The sequence below is a fragment of the Bolinopsis microptera genome, chromosome 3 (genome assembly GCF_026151205.1).
Source record: "Bolinopsis microptera isolate Bmic1 chromosome 3, MBARI_Bmic_1.0, whole genome shotgun sequence".
NCBI classification, from domain to species: Eukaryota; Metazoa; Ctenophora; class Tentaculata; order Lobata; family Bolinopsidae; genus Bolinopsis; species Bolinopsis microptera.
Window position 1 is genome coordinate 4,963,414 of NC_087074.1, and position 17,472 is coordinate 4,980,885.

The 17,472-nt window shown below is 41.0% G+C and overlaps 2 protein-coding genes across 2 annotated transcripts in view; one reads left to right on the forward strand and one right to left on the reverse strand.

Moving 5' to 3' along the window:
* LOC134812854 (von Willebrand factor-like) overlaps positions 1-9,154 on the reverse strand; it is a 33,807-nt gene extending 24,653 nt beyond the window's left edge. Inside the window, exon 1 of the mRNA XM_063820432.1 lies at positions 9,030-9,154. Coding sequence (XP_063676502.1) covers positions 9,030-9,067 — 38 coding nt within the window. The 5' untranslated portion in view covers positions 9,068-9,154. The remainder of the gene's footprint in view (positions 1-9,029) is intronic.
* Positions 1-17,472, forward strand: part of LOC134812866 (uncharacterized) — a 912,489-nt gene that overhangs the window by 675,641 nt on the left and 219,376 nt on the right. The gene's annotated exons all lie outside the window — the stretch shown is intronic.

The window sequence follows — 17,472 nt, forward strand, 5'->3', positions numbered from 1 at the left end:
TATAAATCATATCTTAAACAATAATCTCAGAATCTGTGTTTTCTGTTTTCTGTATGTGTGCGTGTAATTTCCTAGCGGCTTAATCAAGAAAACGGTAAGAGTTACGGGCTGGTTTTTTCGGTATAGTGCCGACAAAAAAGTGAGGAAGCCAAATAGTAAAGGGTTTTTAAATCGGCGGTGGTAAGTGGTTTAAGGGGGCATACCCCAAAACAGTGGTTTGTGCCGTCCAGACCAAATGACCTCAAAGGCAGTTCAGTGACCTTCTAGCGCACCGTTTCCACACCAAAAAAAAATTATTTTGAGAATTCCCATTTTTGTAATCGAGCATTTCCTGGTTAAGAGTGCAATTTTCGGAAAAAATTATTTTGTGGTTGAGACGCTATAAGTTAATCATTTCTTGCGGTATCGGGTTGAAATTTTGCTCGCCGTTTATTCACATCTATGTCAAGGTGTGTGTAAAATTTTGATATCGTATCTAAAAAGGCTGGTGTGTTATGAATTTTTAAAGTCAAAAAGCTAAAATTGTCCTTTTCAGGCTTATTTTAACAAAAAGTCAGTCAGGGAAGATCGGATTATTTGATGCTTGACATCAAATTGTTCTCTGAATTCTGGCGCAGTTTTTGATGCCCTCAAAAATGTTTTTACTCATTCACCTTCTGATCTATTGGACCTCAAAGCCAAACAACAAATTTAGGCACATTTTTCCATCGCCTAAAAAGGCAATAGATGGTTAGAAGTGGTAGGATTTGAGAATGGGTATAGTGGGTATAGGTTTTTCGTGGTGTCACAAAGCAAAACATGCATTAACCTCCGCAAACACGTGCTCCTTTACAAATTATCTTTTGATGGTCGCGCGCGCATTTTACAATGCTTTTATGTCAAGGTGTACTCTATACCAAGAATCGAGCTAATAAATCGTGTACGGCGCGCATGTATATCTCTTTTCGCTATTATACATTTTGATTCGCATTGATATTTGTCGTTTAAGCTTTCGTTAACTTCATGCGATACAAACTTCTCATTTTGTTGTGGGTGCTTGGTGCAACCCGATATTAGTAATCCGTTATGTTGTTGTATAAATTATGATGTTATGACTATCATGTTGAACATGATTGCCCATAGATTGATTCATTATATTTAGACGAAATGAACGATACATTTTATTATGATTCACATTGTATTAACTACCACAGATTTGATTGGGTGACATCTGTCCGACAGTCGAATTACCGGTTTCGGACAAGAGTCGCTGTCAGATAGGAGTCGTTTTTGGCGACATCTGTCCAACTTTCGGATCACAATCGCAATTTCAAATCACGTTCGTATTTCACAAGCTCACGTGTAATCTTGTGACGTTGCTCCCACAGTCCTAATATAATGCTGATTTGATCCATTGAGATCTGATCCATCGATACGTGATTGACTATTTGAGGACAGGATCATGCTATACTAGCCGTACACTAACAAGCTGTAACAAGCTGCCAATCACATCACAGCCTACATTACACACAGGAGAGCGGTATGGAGATCAGTTATTTATATAACATTTAAACTATTGTCCAATTTTTGACATCAAATGAAAATAAACTATGGTAGAGTTCAGCTCAGGTCATATCTCAGTTCAGATCATGTCTCTAATTGGAAAATGGAAATGTGTCTTATTGCAATTAGATCACGATTTCGGACAGATGTCTTTTTTTTCTGGTAACATATTGAGTCGGACAAAAGTCGCTGTCGGACAGATGTCCTTTTAACTGCATCATGCATATCACCGCACAGGCTACACTACGGTGTCCGGTCGTTTAACTTTCGATTCAAATAATTGACAACGGCAATCCCTCCATTTTGTTCTCTGTAACGCCCCAAAGAAATTTGGTAATTTAACCAATATGAAACAATTGTTAATTGTAATTAATTACGTGGCGATGGAAATCTAGCGTCCGCTAACCGGCGCAATTCTTGTTCGTTTTTAATATTAACTGATTTTTCTAAAATTTTGATAGGAATGTGCGAGTGACTTTTTGAAGGGTGCAAAATAACCGCAACTAGCACATTTATATATGAGTTATGAACAACAAAACACCCTAAAATGCTTCCCTTTGAAGTTATGGGAGAAAATGTGATTTTTTATCTGCAAAGCCAAAAAATATCTCGTAAATATTAAAAACGAAAAATGTGCCTAAATTTGTTGTTTGGCTTTGAGGTCCAATAGATCAGAAGGTGAATGAGTAAAAACATTTTTGAGGGCATCAAAAACTGCGCCAGAATTCAGAGAACAATTTGATGTCAAGCATCAAATAATCCGATCTTCCCTGACTGACTTTTTGTTAAAATAAGCCTGAAAAGGACAATTTTAGCTTTTTGACTTTAAAAATTCATAACACACCAGCCTTTTTAGATACGATATCAAAATTTTACACACACCTTGACATAGATGTGAATAAACGGCGAGCAAAATTTCAACCCGATACCGCAAGAAATGATTAACTTATAGCGTCTCAACCACAAAATAATTTTTTCCGAAAATTGCACTCTTAACCAGGAAATGCTCGATTACAAAAATGGGAATTCTCAAAATAATTTTTTTTGGTGTGGAAACGGTGCGCTAGAAGGTCACTGAACTGCCTTTGAGGTCATTTGGTCTGGACAGATTTGGGGTATGCCCCCTTAATTGATGGTTTTGTACCAAAAATATTACATAAAATGGCTTGAGCAGCTTATTCAAGAAAACGGTAAGAGTTACATGGCTCGCTCTCTCTCCCATTACTGCATATGTAGCTGCATAAGTAATAACCATAATTGGGTTAGCGGGGTAAGATTCGCAACTTATGATCATGGAATGTGGTCCCAAATAATAACTTAATTATCCACGAGTAAGAACTGATTATGAGATTATTGTTTAAGATAGTATTGGATACGCGAGGGCACTCCGAATAGAATTGCTCACCTAATGCGGGTTTTTAATCAGCGGGTAATTACTCCTACCCTTTTTAACTGCGGCAGTAGATCCCGGCCAAAGGCCGGGTTACACTAGTATAAATATAAAACAAAAATGTTTAAAAAAACAATAAATAATACAAAACCTTAATGGGTACGTTTCATGCTTTGCAGCACTTCAAGACTCTTAATCACTTTATCTAATTAATAATTATTTTATTTAACTAATTAATTACTTTATTTAATTAATTAATTACTTTATTTAATTGATTAATTACTTTATTTAATTTTACTACACAACTTTATCCTCCTCTTGATACTCTAATAATCATCAGAGCGTCGTTATTCAAACAAAGATACAGGACTAACCTGTCAATTACGTCTCCCTCAGGTCCAGTCAGATCGTTTGTTTTATCGTCGTCCCATTTACCACACATGCCGGTTGAAAAGCCATTGCAGGAGCCGTGAATATCAATGGAGTAACTGGAGATCTTGTCCCACTGCAGGTACACCAAAGGGTCTTTTCCGTCCTGTGTAATCGTCATCGTGTATGTTCCTGCAATGTTTATGTAAGATCTCTGAACTGTAATTTTTCTGTTTGTGGTTTTAATGTCACTGTTGGTTCTTGATGATTACAAACCTTGGGAAAAAATGTGTTCCCATATTGCACCAAATGAGAATGTAGTTGAGCAATTCAATGAGCGAACTTTTTGCCCTTTACATCCCCTCCCAATAATGTACGTATCGTAAAGATTTTAAGAGAAAAAACTTTGTACCTTTGTCTTCTAGTTGAATCTGAGACCTATCATTATAAGATTTATGCATGGGAACAGTAACAGCTTCTCCATTCACTGTCACGGTGTTGCCTTCCAGCTTAAAAACGTCTGTTTTGAAGGCTATCTGAAGGAGTGGGTATGTAAGTTTATGTTACAAAATTAACTCATCTTCATCCATTTTTAACTCGCCAACTTTCTTTAGCCACAATAAATTGTATTTATCACGAATCAACGTATTTCTAATTCTTAATTACAATCAAATATTGATGCACGCTATGAGTGTCAAACCTCAATGTATCTTGTGCTAGTACTAGCCCTATCTTTTTCGTGGTCGGCATACATCTTCACGTCACCACAGCCGAAGAAGTTGTACTTGCAATCCCCCTTGAAAGTAAATTTAGAACCATCGAATATGTTGTAGAATGGATCAGCAGCAGCGGCACAGTGCCCTTGCACAGGAACACAGGTCTTGACACAGTTGTCATTAAACCAGACCACAGGGGTGGGATCTTCGCACTCTTCCCCGTCATCAATACAGTCACAGTGATGTACTCCTTGTGCATCACACGCGCACTCTTCTGTCTGCTGAGGGTTATAAATGATACCTTCTTCAAATCTCGTACCATCCTTATGCTCACAAACTGCAGGCATGATCACATTTACTTCAAATTCGTCACTAGCAGTGACTCTATCCTTGGTTGCCTGGCAAGTGTACGTTCCATCATCATCAGCATCAGCATCAGAAACAGTCAGCATCTTCCTGTTTAAAAAAATTATATTAAAGTGTCAATACACACAGCTTCAAAAGAAGTTCAATGGAAAGCAAAAATCAATTAAAATTGAAGTGGCAAAATTCATGTAAAACACCCACTTATTTATGGAGAGTCCCTCAGTTATCGTATTACCGTCCTTAAACCAAACAATGTTCTCCCTGCTGACCCCCTCTACAAGTACTTCACATGTCAGAGTTACAGACTGTCCTTTCTTGATCTGGTTGTCGGGGTTCTCTGCCTGGAGAGGATGCTTGTTTAAAACGAACAACAGTCACACTTTACAACACATTCCACACATAGGTGGAGCTTTACTTAGTTTGATCTCATAACTAACATATTAACATACCACGACCCAGTTATCAAGACAGTAGGGACAGCATTCATCATCCTTTCTAGCCTCTAGCTGGTCTTCCTCACATTTAAGAGTTGGACACTCCTTGTCTTGACACGACATCTCCCCTGCATCTTGACAAGTACAGGTCTGACACTCTGCTTTCTTTTCTATAGTTGCTCCGTTCTGTATATTCAAAGGTTTTATAAAACAAATTTATTATTATTTGAAAAATTCAGTGGAAAAAGGTTTTTGTAATTTCTGTGTCGTTGAATATTAATCTTATAAAGTGCTTTAGTGCTCGTCAATAATTTACATCATAGAACTGTCCCTCGTAGAGACACTTGCACCCGCTAGCATCTACACAAACTCCATCCTGTAGGAACTTTCCGTCCGGACAGAAACACCCTCTAACAGTCCCGGTCTTCTCTGGCTCCTTGTCGAGACAAGTTGGTACTGGGGTGGCTCCGTCAGATAGGTACACTGTTGGTTCAGGACATTCGTACGCTGATGGAATATTCAGCTTAGCTGGGTTTAAAAAAATTCGATTTAAAATTAAATGAAATCTTATTAAAGTGGATCGTAGCTTTAAAATCGATGGTTGAACTTAATAATTTTTGGATGGATCTAAATTCATTTACAACCAGGTTGTTCAAGTATATATAGCGGATCGCCGGATAGACATGCCATTGACGTGATTTAATTTGGCTATAAGCTAGAGCAAAAGTAAGAATTAAAGCTGAGCAATATACACATGATCAATCTTTAAAATTGTGCAACTTGGTTAATATAATGGTTAATATAATTGGTTAATATAATGGTTACATCATGCAAAAGAACTACCTTTTCGGACTTTATTTGACACAATGTCTGGTCAAATATAAACGTCCGATAAGGTAGATTTTTATATTCCACAAAAGATTGGTTTTTCAGAATAACTTACGACAGAAAGAGACGTTTTCTCTCCAGTTGGCGACATTAAAGCCGTTATTCTGACATTGTGTCGCATACACATCAAGTTGATCACAGGCACACGCCTGAAGGAAGTAACTCAGTGAATCCAAACAAATGCACAAAAAAGTTGTATTATTACAAAAAACTTGATGAATTTGTTAAAGTTGCAAGTTTTGAAGAATAAAATAAACGCTGCAAAAATTGCAAACTAAAGGAAATTTCGTTATAATATAAATTCTAACTTTATCTAAACGGCACAAACAGACGTCTGTCATACAGTCCTTCATGGGACCGCTGTTTCTGTCTCCAATAGGGGCTACACCATGACATTGCTTGAATGGGTCATCTAGGAGAGACGACTTTTAATAAGTTTTTATCTGAACTACGGTTGGTGTAGAGCGAATCATTTCTTCAGTCCGGGAATATTTGATATCAGGACTCACTTTAAAAGTTTAAAATCCTTAACCCTCAAATTATCCAGTGAATTCGATAAAGGTTATAATTGAGACCGCTTACTCAAAAGAGCAGAGCAGATAGCCTCAGCTTCGTCGTGCAGGTTCCCGATGTCTCTGCAAATATCTATTGGTTTAGGGGGGGCAAGACAGTTCTCCGTCTCGTCGTATCTATGGTGCATTATTCCCAAGCTGTTTTCACTTCCTCCCGTCAGATCATCGTTAGGGTTTCCATTCCAGTTCCCACACATTCCCTCCGTTATGTCAGCACAAGACCCGTGGAGCCACATTTCAGCGTTTATATAAGAATGTATATTTGTAGCACGTAGACGCACGGATGGGTTTCTGCCTTTGTTGTACAGCCTGATTTCAAGTTGACCATTATTGATGATTTCAACCTTGTCTCCATTGTTGTAGTGTTTAATGTAAGGAAGTTGCACCTGGTAAGTTTTTATTTGCTGATTATAATATAATTATGAGATTATAGAAATAGCCCACTATTCACAATTTTGTACCGACTTCTAATAGTAATACAGTACCTAGTTAATATAAATTTGAAGTACTCACATTTACGTCATCGACCTTTGACACCAAACGTCTCTCGATAGAAAATTTGTTTCCCTTGAAAATCAGTTCAATTCGTGCTGTGTATGTTGGGGCTCGGTTAAGAAGATCAACATTCTTGAAATTTACCTGAAATGAAAATCAATCATCAGAAATATTGCAGTTTGTTTGCCTCGATATTTTCTTCGGTATACTAATCGTGGATTACTGGACGGCGCCAGCATCTCACTCCGCAATATCTTCGAGAGTGTTTATGAACACTTACGTCTGAGGATCCCAGGTCACAGGTAAGTCATAGACACTGACCATGAAAGGATGTTAACAGAGTAATGAAAAACCAATAGATTTCAGATTCATGGCTTTCTTTGCAGGTAGAATAATAAAATACAGTCCTGCTGATAATATTTGAAGAACCTACCAAAAGTTACAAATGTAAAAACCTTAATGTAATGATAAAAAATAAGACAGAAATTAAAACTTACAACAAAGTCCCCACAGCTAGCTGCCTGGTATGTACATTCTCCATGAAAATCATAGTGCTTTCCGTCAAACGACCTGTAGTGAGGATCACTAGAGCTGGAACAATAACCTGGTACTGAAATTAACTAGGTGAGTACTGAGTTATTGTAGTAATAGATCCTTATCACCATGGTCACTAACCCATATAATCCTCGCAGTTAACATCATAACCTACATTTGATACACTTGGACTCGCAATCCTCTGGATCTGTCCACTTCTCAGTGCCTCCCGGACAAACCAGAGTTTCGTCACCACACACACAGTTGATACCCGCCACAGAGCAAGTACAAGTCTTTCCATCTCCTCCAGTATAAACTCCAGCTTCTATTGTTGATGTACCATCTTCAGTAATACAGCTTATAGGTGTACAAACCTCAGCTCCTTCTACCTGTAAGATATAAGTTTATCTCTATAATATGTATTGTAAGATTGTAAGACTGGCAGAGATTTGGTACCGGGAAAATTCTTTTACCTTTTAATTGTTATTAGAAGCTATAGCTTTTAATTTTTTCAATGCTTAACCTGAAGTCCCAAATTAGACATTACAAACCTTGATAGTAGGCCAACTGCTAACGGATTGGAAGCCGAATCCAACATGACCAGGTGCTACAAAGAAGGGCTGCTGAGAGGAGATAGACTCTTCTAGAACACCGTCTATCCAAACTGACTCCTCCTCGCCTTGAACCAGAATCTCTGAGGGAAATGTCATAATGTGAAACACAACGATTTATTTTGGGGTTGGTAATTCTATACTGCAGGGAAATCTGTACCCTCGTTCCTAGCTTGCTAGGTTCGCCATGTTGTTGTCAATGTTGATTGTTAATTCTATACTTATTTGGTGAGCAGTTTTTATTTATGACCGGCCGCGCAATGTATTGAAAATGAAGAAAAAGGAATATGAATTTCAACATTAAACTTAGAAATACTGCCACGCTGTTCCGTGATCTATTCGAAGAGCCCTATACCAAGTTATTAGTTAGGGGTTAAGATTCAACGATGACTTTAGGAACCTTAACTTCGCCCCAATTTCATGAACATTTTTTTCGGAGATTTTAACAAAAACGCGGCTTGTTTACCACCTAATATACCTCAAACTTGGATTTTAAGGAAATTACAGTCTTAACCTCACTTTTTAGAATTGATACCACGTGACATCCATCATCGCATCACTTACCAAGAGTCGCGGTTCCAGAGGCGACAGCGTTATTTTTGACTTTGCTTTGAGCGATATTTTGTCCAAAACCTTCAAATATTCCACCCATCTGGACATTGGCAGTTACTGGCACTTTTAATCTGGGAGAAATTGTATTACATTTGTATCTTTTAAACGTCGTTATTATCTCTTTTTAATAATCAATCCATCGATTAGGCGACATCTGTCCGACAGCGACACCTGTCCGACTCAGAAAATCGGTTATTCGGACAATAGTTTATGTCGGATCCTACGATTTTCTTGAAACTTTGCATAAAGTATGGTGGTTATAGGACGGATAATCTGTGTAAGTTTGAGCGAGTTTCTATGTGCCAGATTTGAGATATCACCTTAAACACAAAAAATCTCTCCAATTCGGTGGTTTGCAGTGTGTCCAAGGTATATATCTGGAGTGGGGCAATATATTAACTTATTAAGAAAAGTCCCCGTTTTGATTGATCCCCTTTCTCTCACCCTTTAGCATCTTAATTGTCACATAATGTTTCCCGATTAAACGAGTTTCGTCTCACCTCATCATTACGTAGTTGCCATTGTTATCGTCCTCCATATTAAAGGTAATACCTCCAAAGGGACCATATCTGGCACTTGGATCACTGTTAGAGAAACGGGCCCTGACGTAAAAGTCCTTGCTGTTGTGAACTCCCTCCCCAGAAAGCGAGATTACACAAAACTTGTCAGCCCCTGCTCCAGACTGAGAATGTTAACTTGTGTTGAATTTTATAGATGGATACAAGTGTGACAAAACTCAAAGTAAACAATGCGTCACGTGAGGAAGAATGTGACATCACGTGAGGGAGAATGTGACGTCACGTGAGGGAAAATGTGACGTCATGTGAGGGAGAATGTGACGTCACGTGAGGGGGAATGTGACGTCACTTGAGGGAGAATGTGACGTCACGTGAAGGTGAATGTGACGTCACGTGAGGTAAAATGTGACGTCACGTGAGGGGAATGTGACGTCACGTGAGGGAGAATGTGACGTCACGTGATGGGGAATATGACGTAACTTTAGGAAGAACGTTTCGTCACGTGGTGGGGAACCTGACGTCACGTTAGGTGGAATGATACGTCACGTGAGGAAGAACGTTTCGTCACGTAAGGAAGAATGTATCGTCACGTGATGGGGAACCTGACGTCACGTGATGGGAATGTGACGTCACTTGATGGGGAATTTGACGTCACGTGATGGGGAATGTGACGTCACGTGAGGGGGAATGTGACGTCACGTGAGGGGGAATGTGACGTCACGTGAGGGGATTGTGACGTCACGTGAGGGGGAATGTGAAGTCACGTGAGGGGGAATGTGACGTCACGTGAGGGTGAATGTGACGTCACGTGAGGAAGAACGCTCCGTCACGTAAGGAAGAACGTATCGTCACGTGATGGGGAACCTGACGTCACGTGAGAGAGAATGTGACCTCACGCGAGGGGGAATGTGACGTCACGTGAGGGAGAATGTAACGTCACGCGAGGGGGAACCTGACGTCACGTGATGGGAATGTGACGTCACTTGATGGGGAATTTGACGTAACTTGAGAGAGAATGTAACGTCACGTTAGGGGGAATGTGACGTCACGTGAGGGGGAATGTGACGTCACGTGAGGGGGAATGTGACGTCACGTGAGGGGGAATGTGACGTCACGCGAGGGGGAATGTGACGTCACGTGAGGGTGAATGTGACGTCACGTGAGAAAGAACGCTCCGTCACGTAAGGAAGAACGTATCGTCACGTGATGGGGAACCTGACGTCACGTGAGAGAGAATGTGACCTCACGTGAGGGGGAATGTGACGTCACGTGAGGGAGAATGTAACGTCACGCGAGGGGGAACCTGACGTCACGTGATGGGAATGTGACGTCACTTGATGGGGAATTTGACGTAACTTGAGAGAGAATGTAACGTCACGTTAGGGGGAATGTGACGTCACGTGAGGGGGAATGTGACGTCACGTGAGGGGGAATGTGACGTCACGTGAGGGGAATGTGACGTCACGTGAGGGAGAATGTAACGTCACGCGAGGGGGAACCTGACGTCACGTGATGGGAATGTGACGTCACTTGATGGTGAATTTGACGTAACTTGAGAGAGAATGTAACGTCACGTTAGGGGGAATGTGACGTCACGTGAGGGGGAATGTGACGTCACGTGAGGAAGAACGTATCGTCACGTGATGGGGAACCTGACGTCACGTGAGAGAGAATGTGACGTCACGTGAGGGGGAATGTGACGTCACGCGAGGGGGAATATGACGTCACGTGAGGGTGAATGTGACGTCACGTGAGGGTAATGTGACGTCACATGAGGGGGAATATGACGTCACGTGAGGGGGAATGTGACGTCACGTGAGGGTGAATGTGACGTCACGTGAGGGTAATGTGACGTCACATGAGGAAGAACGTTCTGTCACGTAAGGAAGAACGTATCGTCACGTGATGGGGAACCTGACGTTACGTGATAAGGAATGTGACGTAACTTGAGGAAGAACGTTTCGTCACGTGATGGGGAACCCGACGTCACGTGAAGGAGAATGTTACGTCACGTGAGGGAAAATGTGACGTCACGTGAGGGAAAATGTGACGTCACGTGATGGGGAATGTGGCATCTACATCACGTGATTAAACGAATATTACCTGGCCATTTGATGTTGCAATGTGCCATACTCCCCTACGATCATCATAAGAGCTGGACGTCACACACCCACCACTAGATGATGTTATTGTAGTGAGTGGAGCACAACTCCATTCCCCTGTTGAAGTATAGATTGAAGTACGAATAGATCGACGCGAGTGTAAAAATCAAAATCGAAAGACAAGGGTTTGCTAACGCAATATAGTCATTAGTGATCATGGCACACTTTGTAGATTTTATGCCCTTTCAAAAAGGACTCTACAAACGTTTTAATTTTATGCAACTGGCTGTACTTGTTGTTTGCAACTTACTGCACGCTCGAAAGATCTGACATGCAGTGATCTTTCGAGCGCTGTTTTAGTATACTGTTTAGCAAGACAATGATAAATATTATTTTTAGATAAATATTACTATTAAATTACTTACTCGGTGCATTGTTAGCTAAAGCTGCAGCTACAACTGCAGGCAATCTGGAATTTAGGGTTCTCTTGATAATAATTAGCATCACAATAGTTCTCAAATTTTGTTCGACTGCAAAACTGTATAAACCGAAATCATGTAATAATTTTTGGGCAAGCAAAATAATATGAGCCGGCTATCAATTCATACGTTGAATGGTTAAAATGTTTGTGTGATGTACCTCGTGACAGTAACTAGAAATAAAATAAAACTTACAAGAACAGCAAAGAAAGTGCGACCAACATAAGCTCGATTCCTTGTTCTATAATAAAAATGTTAATGAGCGATAAACTCACGATCATAAGCACATAATATGCCAGTGCCGATAAGCACGACCGTCAGATTTATACATACCCCTTTAAACAAGAATTGCGCCCGTTGTTTCGTTTTGGCGGACGCTAGATTTCCGTTCACTATAACTATAAATATAAGCTCCAATCACCTCACTTCATAATAATAATATTGATACACATCAGTAGTACACTATACTACACATGCCACGTACAAATTAGGCTTATAACCTAATACTATACACAGTGGCGTAACTTAGGGCCCCGCAGACCCCGCTGTGCGGGGGGGGGGGCCGTATAACTATAAGGGGGGCGCAATTTTGCTGAATTTTAGGCCCTTTCACTGAAAAAACGCCTTATTTGTGTATTTTCCTGTCCAATTTAGCGTTCGGTGGACGCGAAAAAAATATTTGGGGTACCCTTTTTTGCTTCAGGGGGCGCAAAAAGCTGTAGGGGGGGGGGGGCGAGAAAAAAGTACCCGACCTTTATTTTTTTTTAAAAGGGACACACAAAATTTTAGGGGGGCACTTTTCGTCACTGAGCGGGGGGGGCGCCAACAAGCAAAGTTACGCCACTGACTATACATTGCATAGTATACATTAAAATACACTCGCGCCGCGCATTCGTTGACAGGCTAGCTATATACATCAAATCTCCGCAAGCAATACTCGCGCGCTGCACTGCGCGCTAGTTGTCATGGTAACGGACGGAAGTAAGTAAGGAATGACATGACACCATATTTAAACCCACCTACTGCTATTTCCAAAATCCACGTTTTTCTGCAAAAAAGTCCGTTTGTAACCTTTTTGCTTTCACTATTGCCTTTTTGCAGAAAAAAAGGAATTTTGGAGAATCGAGGTGGGTGGGTTTAAATTTGTCGTCAGTCCGGTCCTTCCTTCCTTTCTTACTTACTTCCGTCCGTTACCATGTCAACAAGCAGCGCGCGGCGGTTGCTTGCGGAGATGTGATGTATAGCTAGCATGTGGTCAATGAATGCGCGGCGCGAGTGTATTTAAATGTATACTATGTAATATTGTAATGTATATTAATTGACGATGTCAATTCATCTCAGCTCGTCGCGGCACAGTGGCGCATTTCACTACAATATCCCACTGCGAGCTCTTCAGTCGTTACGTCACATGCGCGTCTACAAAAACATTCTCGCGCGATACAATTACGTCAAGCTACTTCCTAGGTAGGTTTGTCACAATTTCGGCCGCGCTATATACAGTTACACGTACAAACACGTACAAACTGCGCGTCGAATTCAGAATTATCATAATATAATATTATTTTGTTGTATTACAAATTAATTATTAAGTATTATACATGACATTAGTCCTGGGGAGCCCTGGCAAATACATATATTGTATATGTTCATGTGCATGATCAAGTTAATAGAGATTAGGCGGAATGACAGGCTGCAGGCTGAGCACCGCCCAGTAAATACATAAAAATGTTAATTGCTTTTTAATTTATAGATCGACAGTTCACTTTCGACTAATATACTATATTAAATCGATTCGTTATATAATACATTATATAAACTTAAAACAGTGAAGTGGAAAAATATTGCAAGTGCAGGTGATTTTTGTCTTCAAACTAAACTTTTACATTGTATGTTATACTTATAGTGTATTTACTAAAAGCGTAAACTTGCGGATGAAAATTGTATCCCTTAATAACAAATAAACCCCTATAACATAATACATCAAAGGAATAATATTATTGAGTAGAGTCACACTATAAAAACTTTTAGGCAAATGGCCACTTTTAGCAAAAGTTATATGTTATATGTTATATGTTATAGCCTGTCAAAGTCCATAAAATGATCACTTCAGAAAACGGGGCGGAGAACCGTGTTTTTTATAAATTTTTGACAAATATTTTTGACAGCATATTGTTTATCACATTTTTTTACATAAGATTAGTCCTGTGTCGTAATTTTTGTGTTTAATATTTGAATCTAAAATAATTATTATTTGGATTTTAAAGTACACGCTACGCCGCGCACTTTACTTGGAAGTGAAAAGATTTAATTCGATTTTTTGGAAGCGCGTATATTTGAACGCAATTCAACACGTGCACCGTCTAATGTCGTTCTGCTGTTGCTCGCTTGTTTCCTTTTAGCATCCCTTGTCACACGCTTTAATTTGTCCGAAAGTAACTGTATTATTGCACATTGCGATTATGTTATTAAGTAATCGCTAGAGGGTATTTAGTGCTACTGAATTAGTGGAACTGTTAGTGGAACTGTTAGTGGAACTGTTAGTGGAACTGTTAGTGGAACTGTGTACTAATCTTGTAGATTGATTTTTCTAATTATAGTATAGCTTCAAGCAGTGAACCAGAATTTTCGAGATTAAATTAAGTAAAACAAATATCATTATTACTAGCTGAACCAGAATTTCCCTTGGGATGAAATGCTTTCCTGACGAACGTTCTTGTATGCTGGCATGATAACAACCGATTATATGGGCTGAAAGTGGAATATGTGAGTACTTTTTTTTCAGCGGACACATTCCCGTATCGAGCTGCCTCGGAGCGTGGTTTTTCTGCTATGGTTCATCGCAAATTTGATCGCCGAGTTTCTCTCCTGTATCCCCCCTGAGATTATAAATCAAGACATTCTTGTTGCGATATTATTCATCTACAACATTCCGAACTATTTTCTACTAGTTCTTAGCCGTGAAAGTGGAGGCAGAGCAAAGCTGGTAGACTGTTTTGACACAGCAGCACCGTAACACTGGATAACTCTTAACGGCGGATTTAACAGTTTTCTGGACTGAATCTAGTTTTAAAGTTGTTATGTCCAATAGTTCTCCTTGCAACTGAATTACTGATTTCTGAGTATTCATTTCCTCTCTAATTTTATTCGCTGATAGAAAAGTACTATGACCCCACCACAATATCAGCCTTGTTGCCTTCCAGGATGTCCCGAGTACCAAGGTGATATCTACAAATAAATTGCCGTCTCTGATATAGTGATACTTTGTTGGCTGAGCAGTAATCATTTCCTTCATTTTTACAACAATTTTCTGGCGAGCTGCTTTCTCCTCCCTATTTCTGTCAGGTGTGATGTACCATTTGTGGTACGCTGCATAATTAGATTTCTTCGGATTTCTTGCTCGAGCAAGAACCATTTTGACTGATTCCGTGCAAGCCAATGTCACTTTTATCGGTCTCGGTTTACCACTATCTGCAGGTTTTTTAATCCCGATCAAACTTGCTGCCACCACTTTAGGATCACACCCCGATGATTCCCAAATTTTGGTAATCACTTCTTTTGCCACTATATGTTGATCACAATTTTCCACAGAGAAGTCCATTGTACAAAGTCCAAAAGAATGCTTGCAACAGTGTCTCCCAGTCGGTTGTGTCTGCTGTGGTGGTGGTGATGGGCTAGGCGTCTAAGGGTCCCTCAAGCAAGGTCTTCTTAGCAAACGCCAGGATTTCTATCGGGTTGGTGGTTAGTATGTCCAAGTTTAAGTCAGATTTTCCGAAGATTTCTTCTCTCGTCCTGATCGTTGCAGGGCACCGAATCCAGTGTGGTACTGCAACTGTTTCTTCTTCTTCTCCGCAACGGGGACAAGTTGCACTCTTTGTAGAGTCGATCCTATTTTTGTAGTGGGACAGGTGAAGGCAATGGCCTGCTCTGAGTTGTGCTAGCAGCGCTCCGTCTTTCCTGCTCTCTATTTTACTGTCCGCTCTTTTTCTGTTGTATCCCTTGTAAGTCTGGGAGACCAGGTGGTGTTGGGGGTCGCTATCCTTGATGTGAGCCTTCGCTACTGCTCTGGCTACTCCGTATGAGATTGTAGACTGTCCTTGGCCCAGGTCCGGGAGTTGTGCTGCTTCCTTAGCTGCTTGGTCAGCGTATTCGTTCCCAGGAATGTTGGAGTGGCCGGGAATCCACTCGTTGTCCCATGGAGTTATTCCAGAGTTTTCCTGATATCCTGTGTGTCTGGGTTCAGGCTATCGATGCTAGTCAGTAATGCCTGGCTATCAGAGCATATGATGGTGTCATCATACTTCTGCTTCTCCGTCATCCATTTCAGGGCTTCCGTAAGTGCAGTTTTCTCCTCACCATAGGAACAGGTGAACTTATTTCCCTTCTTTTTGATGGTCTCCAGTATAACGGGGTTAGCTGCTGACCCTGTGGTGATAACTGCTGCTGCTCCACCTTCCTTGGTTCCACCTTTACATGATCCGTCAGTATAGATGGTAGTACATAATATGTCGTACTTGTCAATCATTCTGATAGCACTTTGGGCGGTCAGTCTTTTGGCAGAGCTTTCGTTAGCTGTATCGCTTGTGTCCCAGAAAGTGTCTCTTGGTCGTGTGGAGAAAGGGTGTTGGTTGTTAGGCACAGCTGGATGGGATTTGGGTACTAGCATAGGAGTCTCTGGGAGTGCTGTGAACACTTTCCAGTTCCTTTTCCTCTGTTCTTCTGAAAGGGCTTCTACGGGATTTCCGTGAGTTGGTAGTTGCCCTCTGGTGGAGTTAGTTTTCTCTCTCCAGGAACTACGGATCTTGCTTCTGTGGGTGGTAGGTGTTTTAGGGCGTAGTGCTGTGTGCCTTGGATGATCTGAAGGGAGTCGGTCTGCTTTTTCTGCAGCAATAGTGATGATTCGCTCACTATGTGTCTTGTAGCTTTCAACTTCAGCTTCGATTCTTAGCGCTTCTGTAGGTGTTGACGAGTATTGACCAGTGACTAGCCTCAGGGCTTTGTTCTGTGCTTTTTCTAGCTTGTTGAGTTGAGTAGCAGATAGCCATGGTTGCCAAGCAGCTGCAGCATAATCAAGTACGCTCCTCTGGGTAGCAATGTACACCCTCCGTAGGTTTTCTTTCCTCCAGCCCCACTGTTTTCCTGCCAGGGACTTCAGTGACATGCTGTTGAAATGACAGTGTTCGGTCCATATGAACTCCAAGGAACTTTGGGCTAGCGTTGAACGGGATAGGTGTTACATCCAGGTTCAAGGAAGGTCTCCACTTTGCTTCATTAGTAGCTGGAGTGAAGAACGTAGCTTCACTTTTATCTACATTGATCATCATATTTTTCCTGTTGCTCCATTCCTGTACTTTATCAAGAGCTAGCTGAACTTGTCTGTTGGCTTTGTTGAGATCGATGTCTGATGCCCACAGGGAGGCATCATCTGCAAACAGAGCTAGCTCTACTCCTTCTGGGATCACTTCACTTATGCTGTTTAAATAGAAGAGGAAAAGCAGAGGGGATGACACTGCACCCTGGGGGAGACCCTGTCTCATAAAGACTCGCTTGCTGAATGCTCCGTTGTAGAGGACTTGGGCTGTTCTTTCTTTGAGGAATGCTCTGAACCAGCGTATGATTTGGGCAGGAACACCTGTATCAAGCAGGGTGTGGAAAAGTTCCTGCTGCCATACCCTGTCATACGCCTTAGAATAGTCCAACATCGCTAGTACTGTCCGCTGAGGAGGTTTTTTCTGGAATCCGTCGCTTATACCTTGAGATATGCGGATCACCTGGTCCTCAGTACTTTCTGCCCCACTTCTCGACGTAGGAGGTTACGATTCTTTGCCTTAGCTCTTATATCACTAT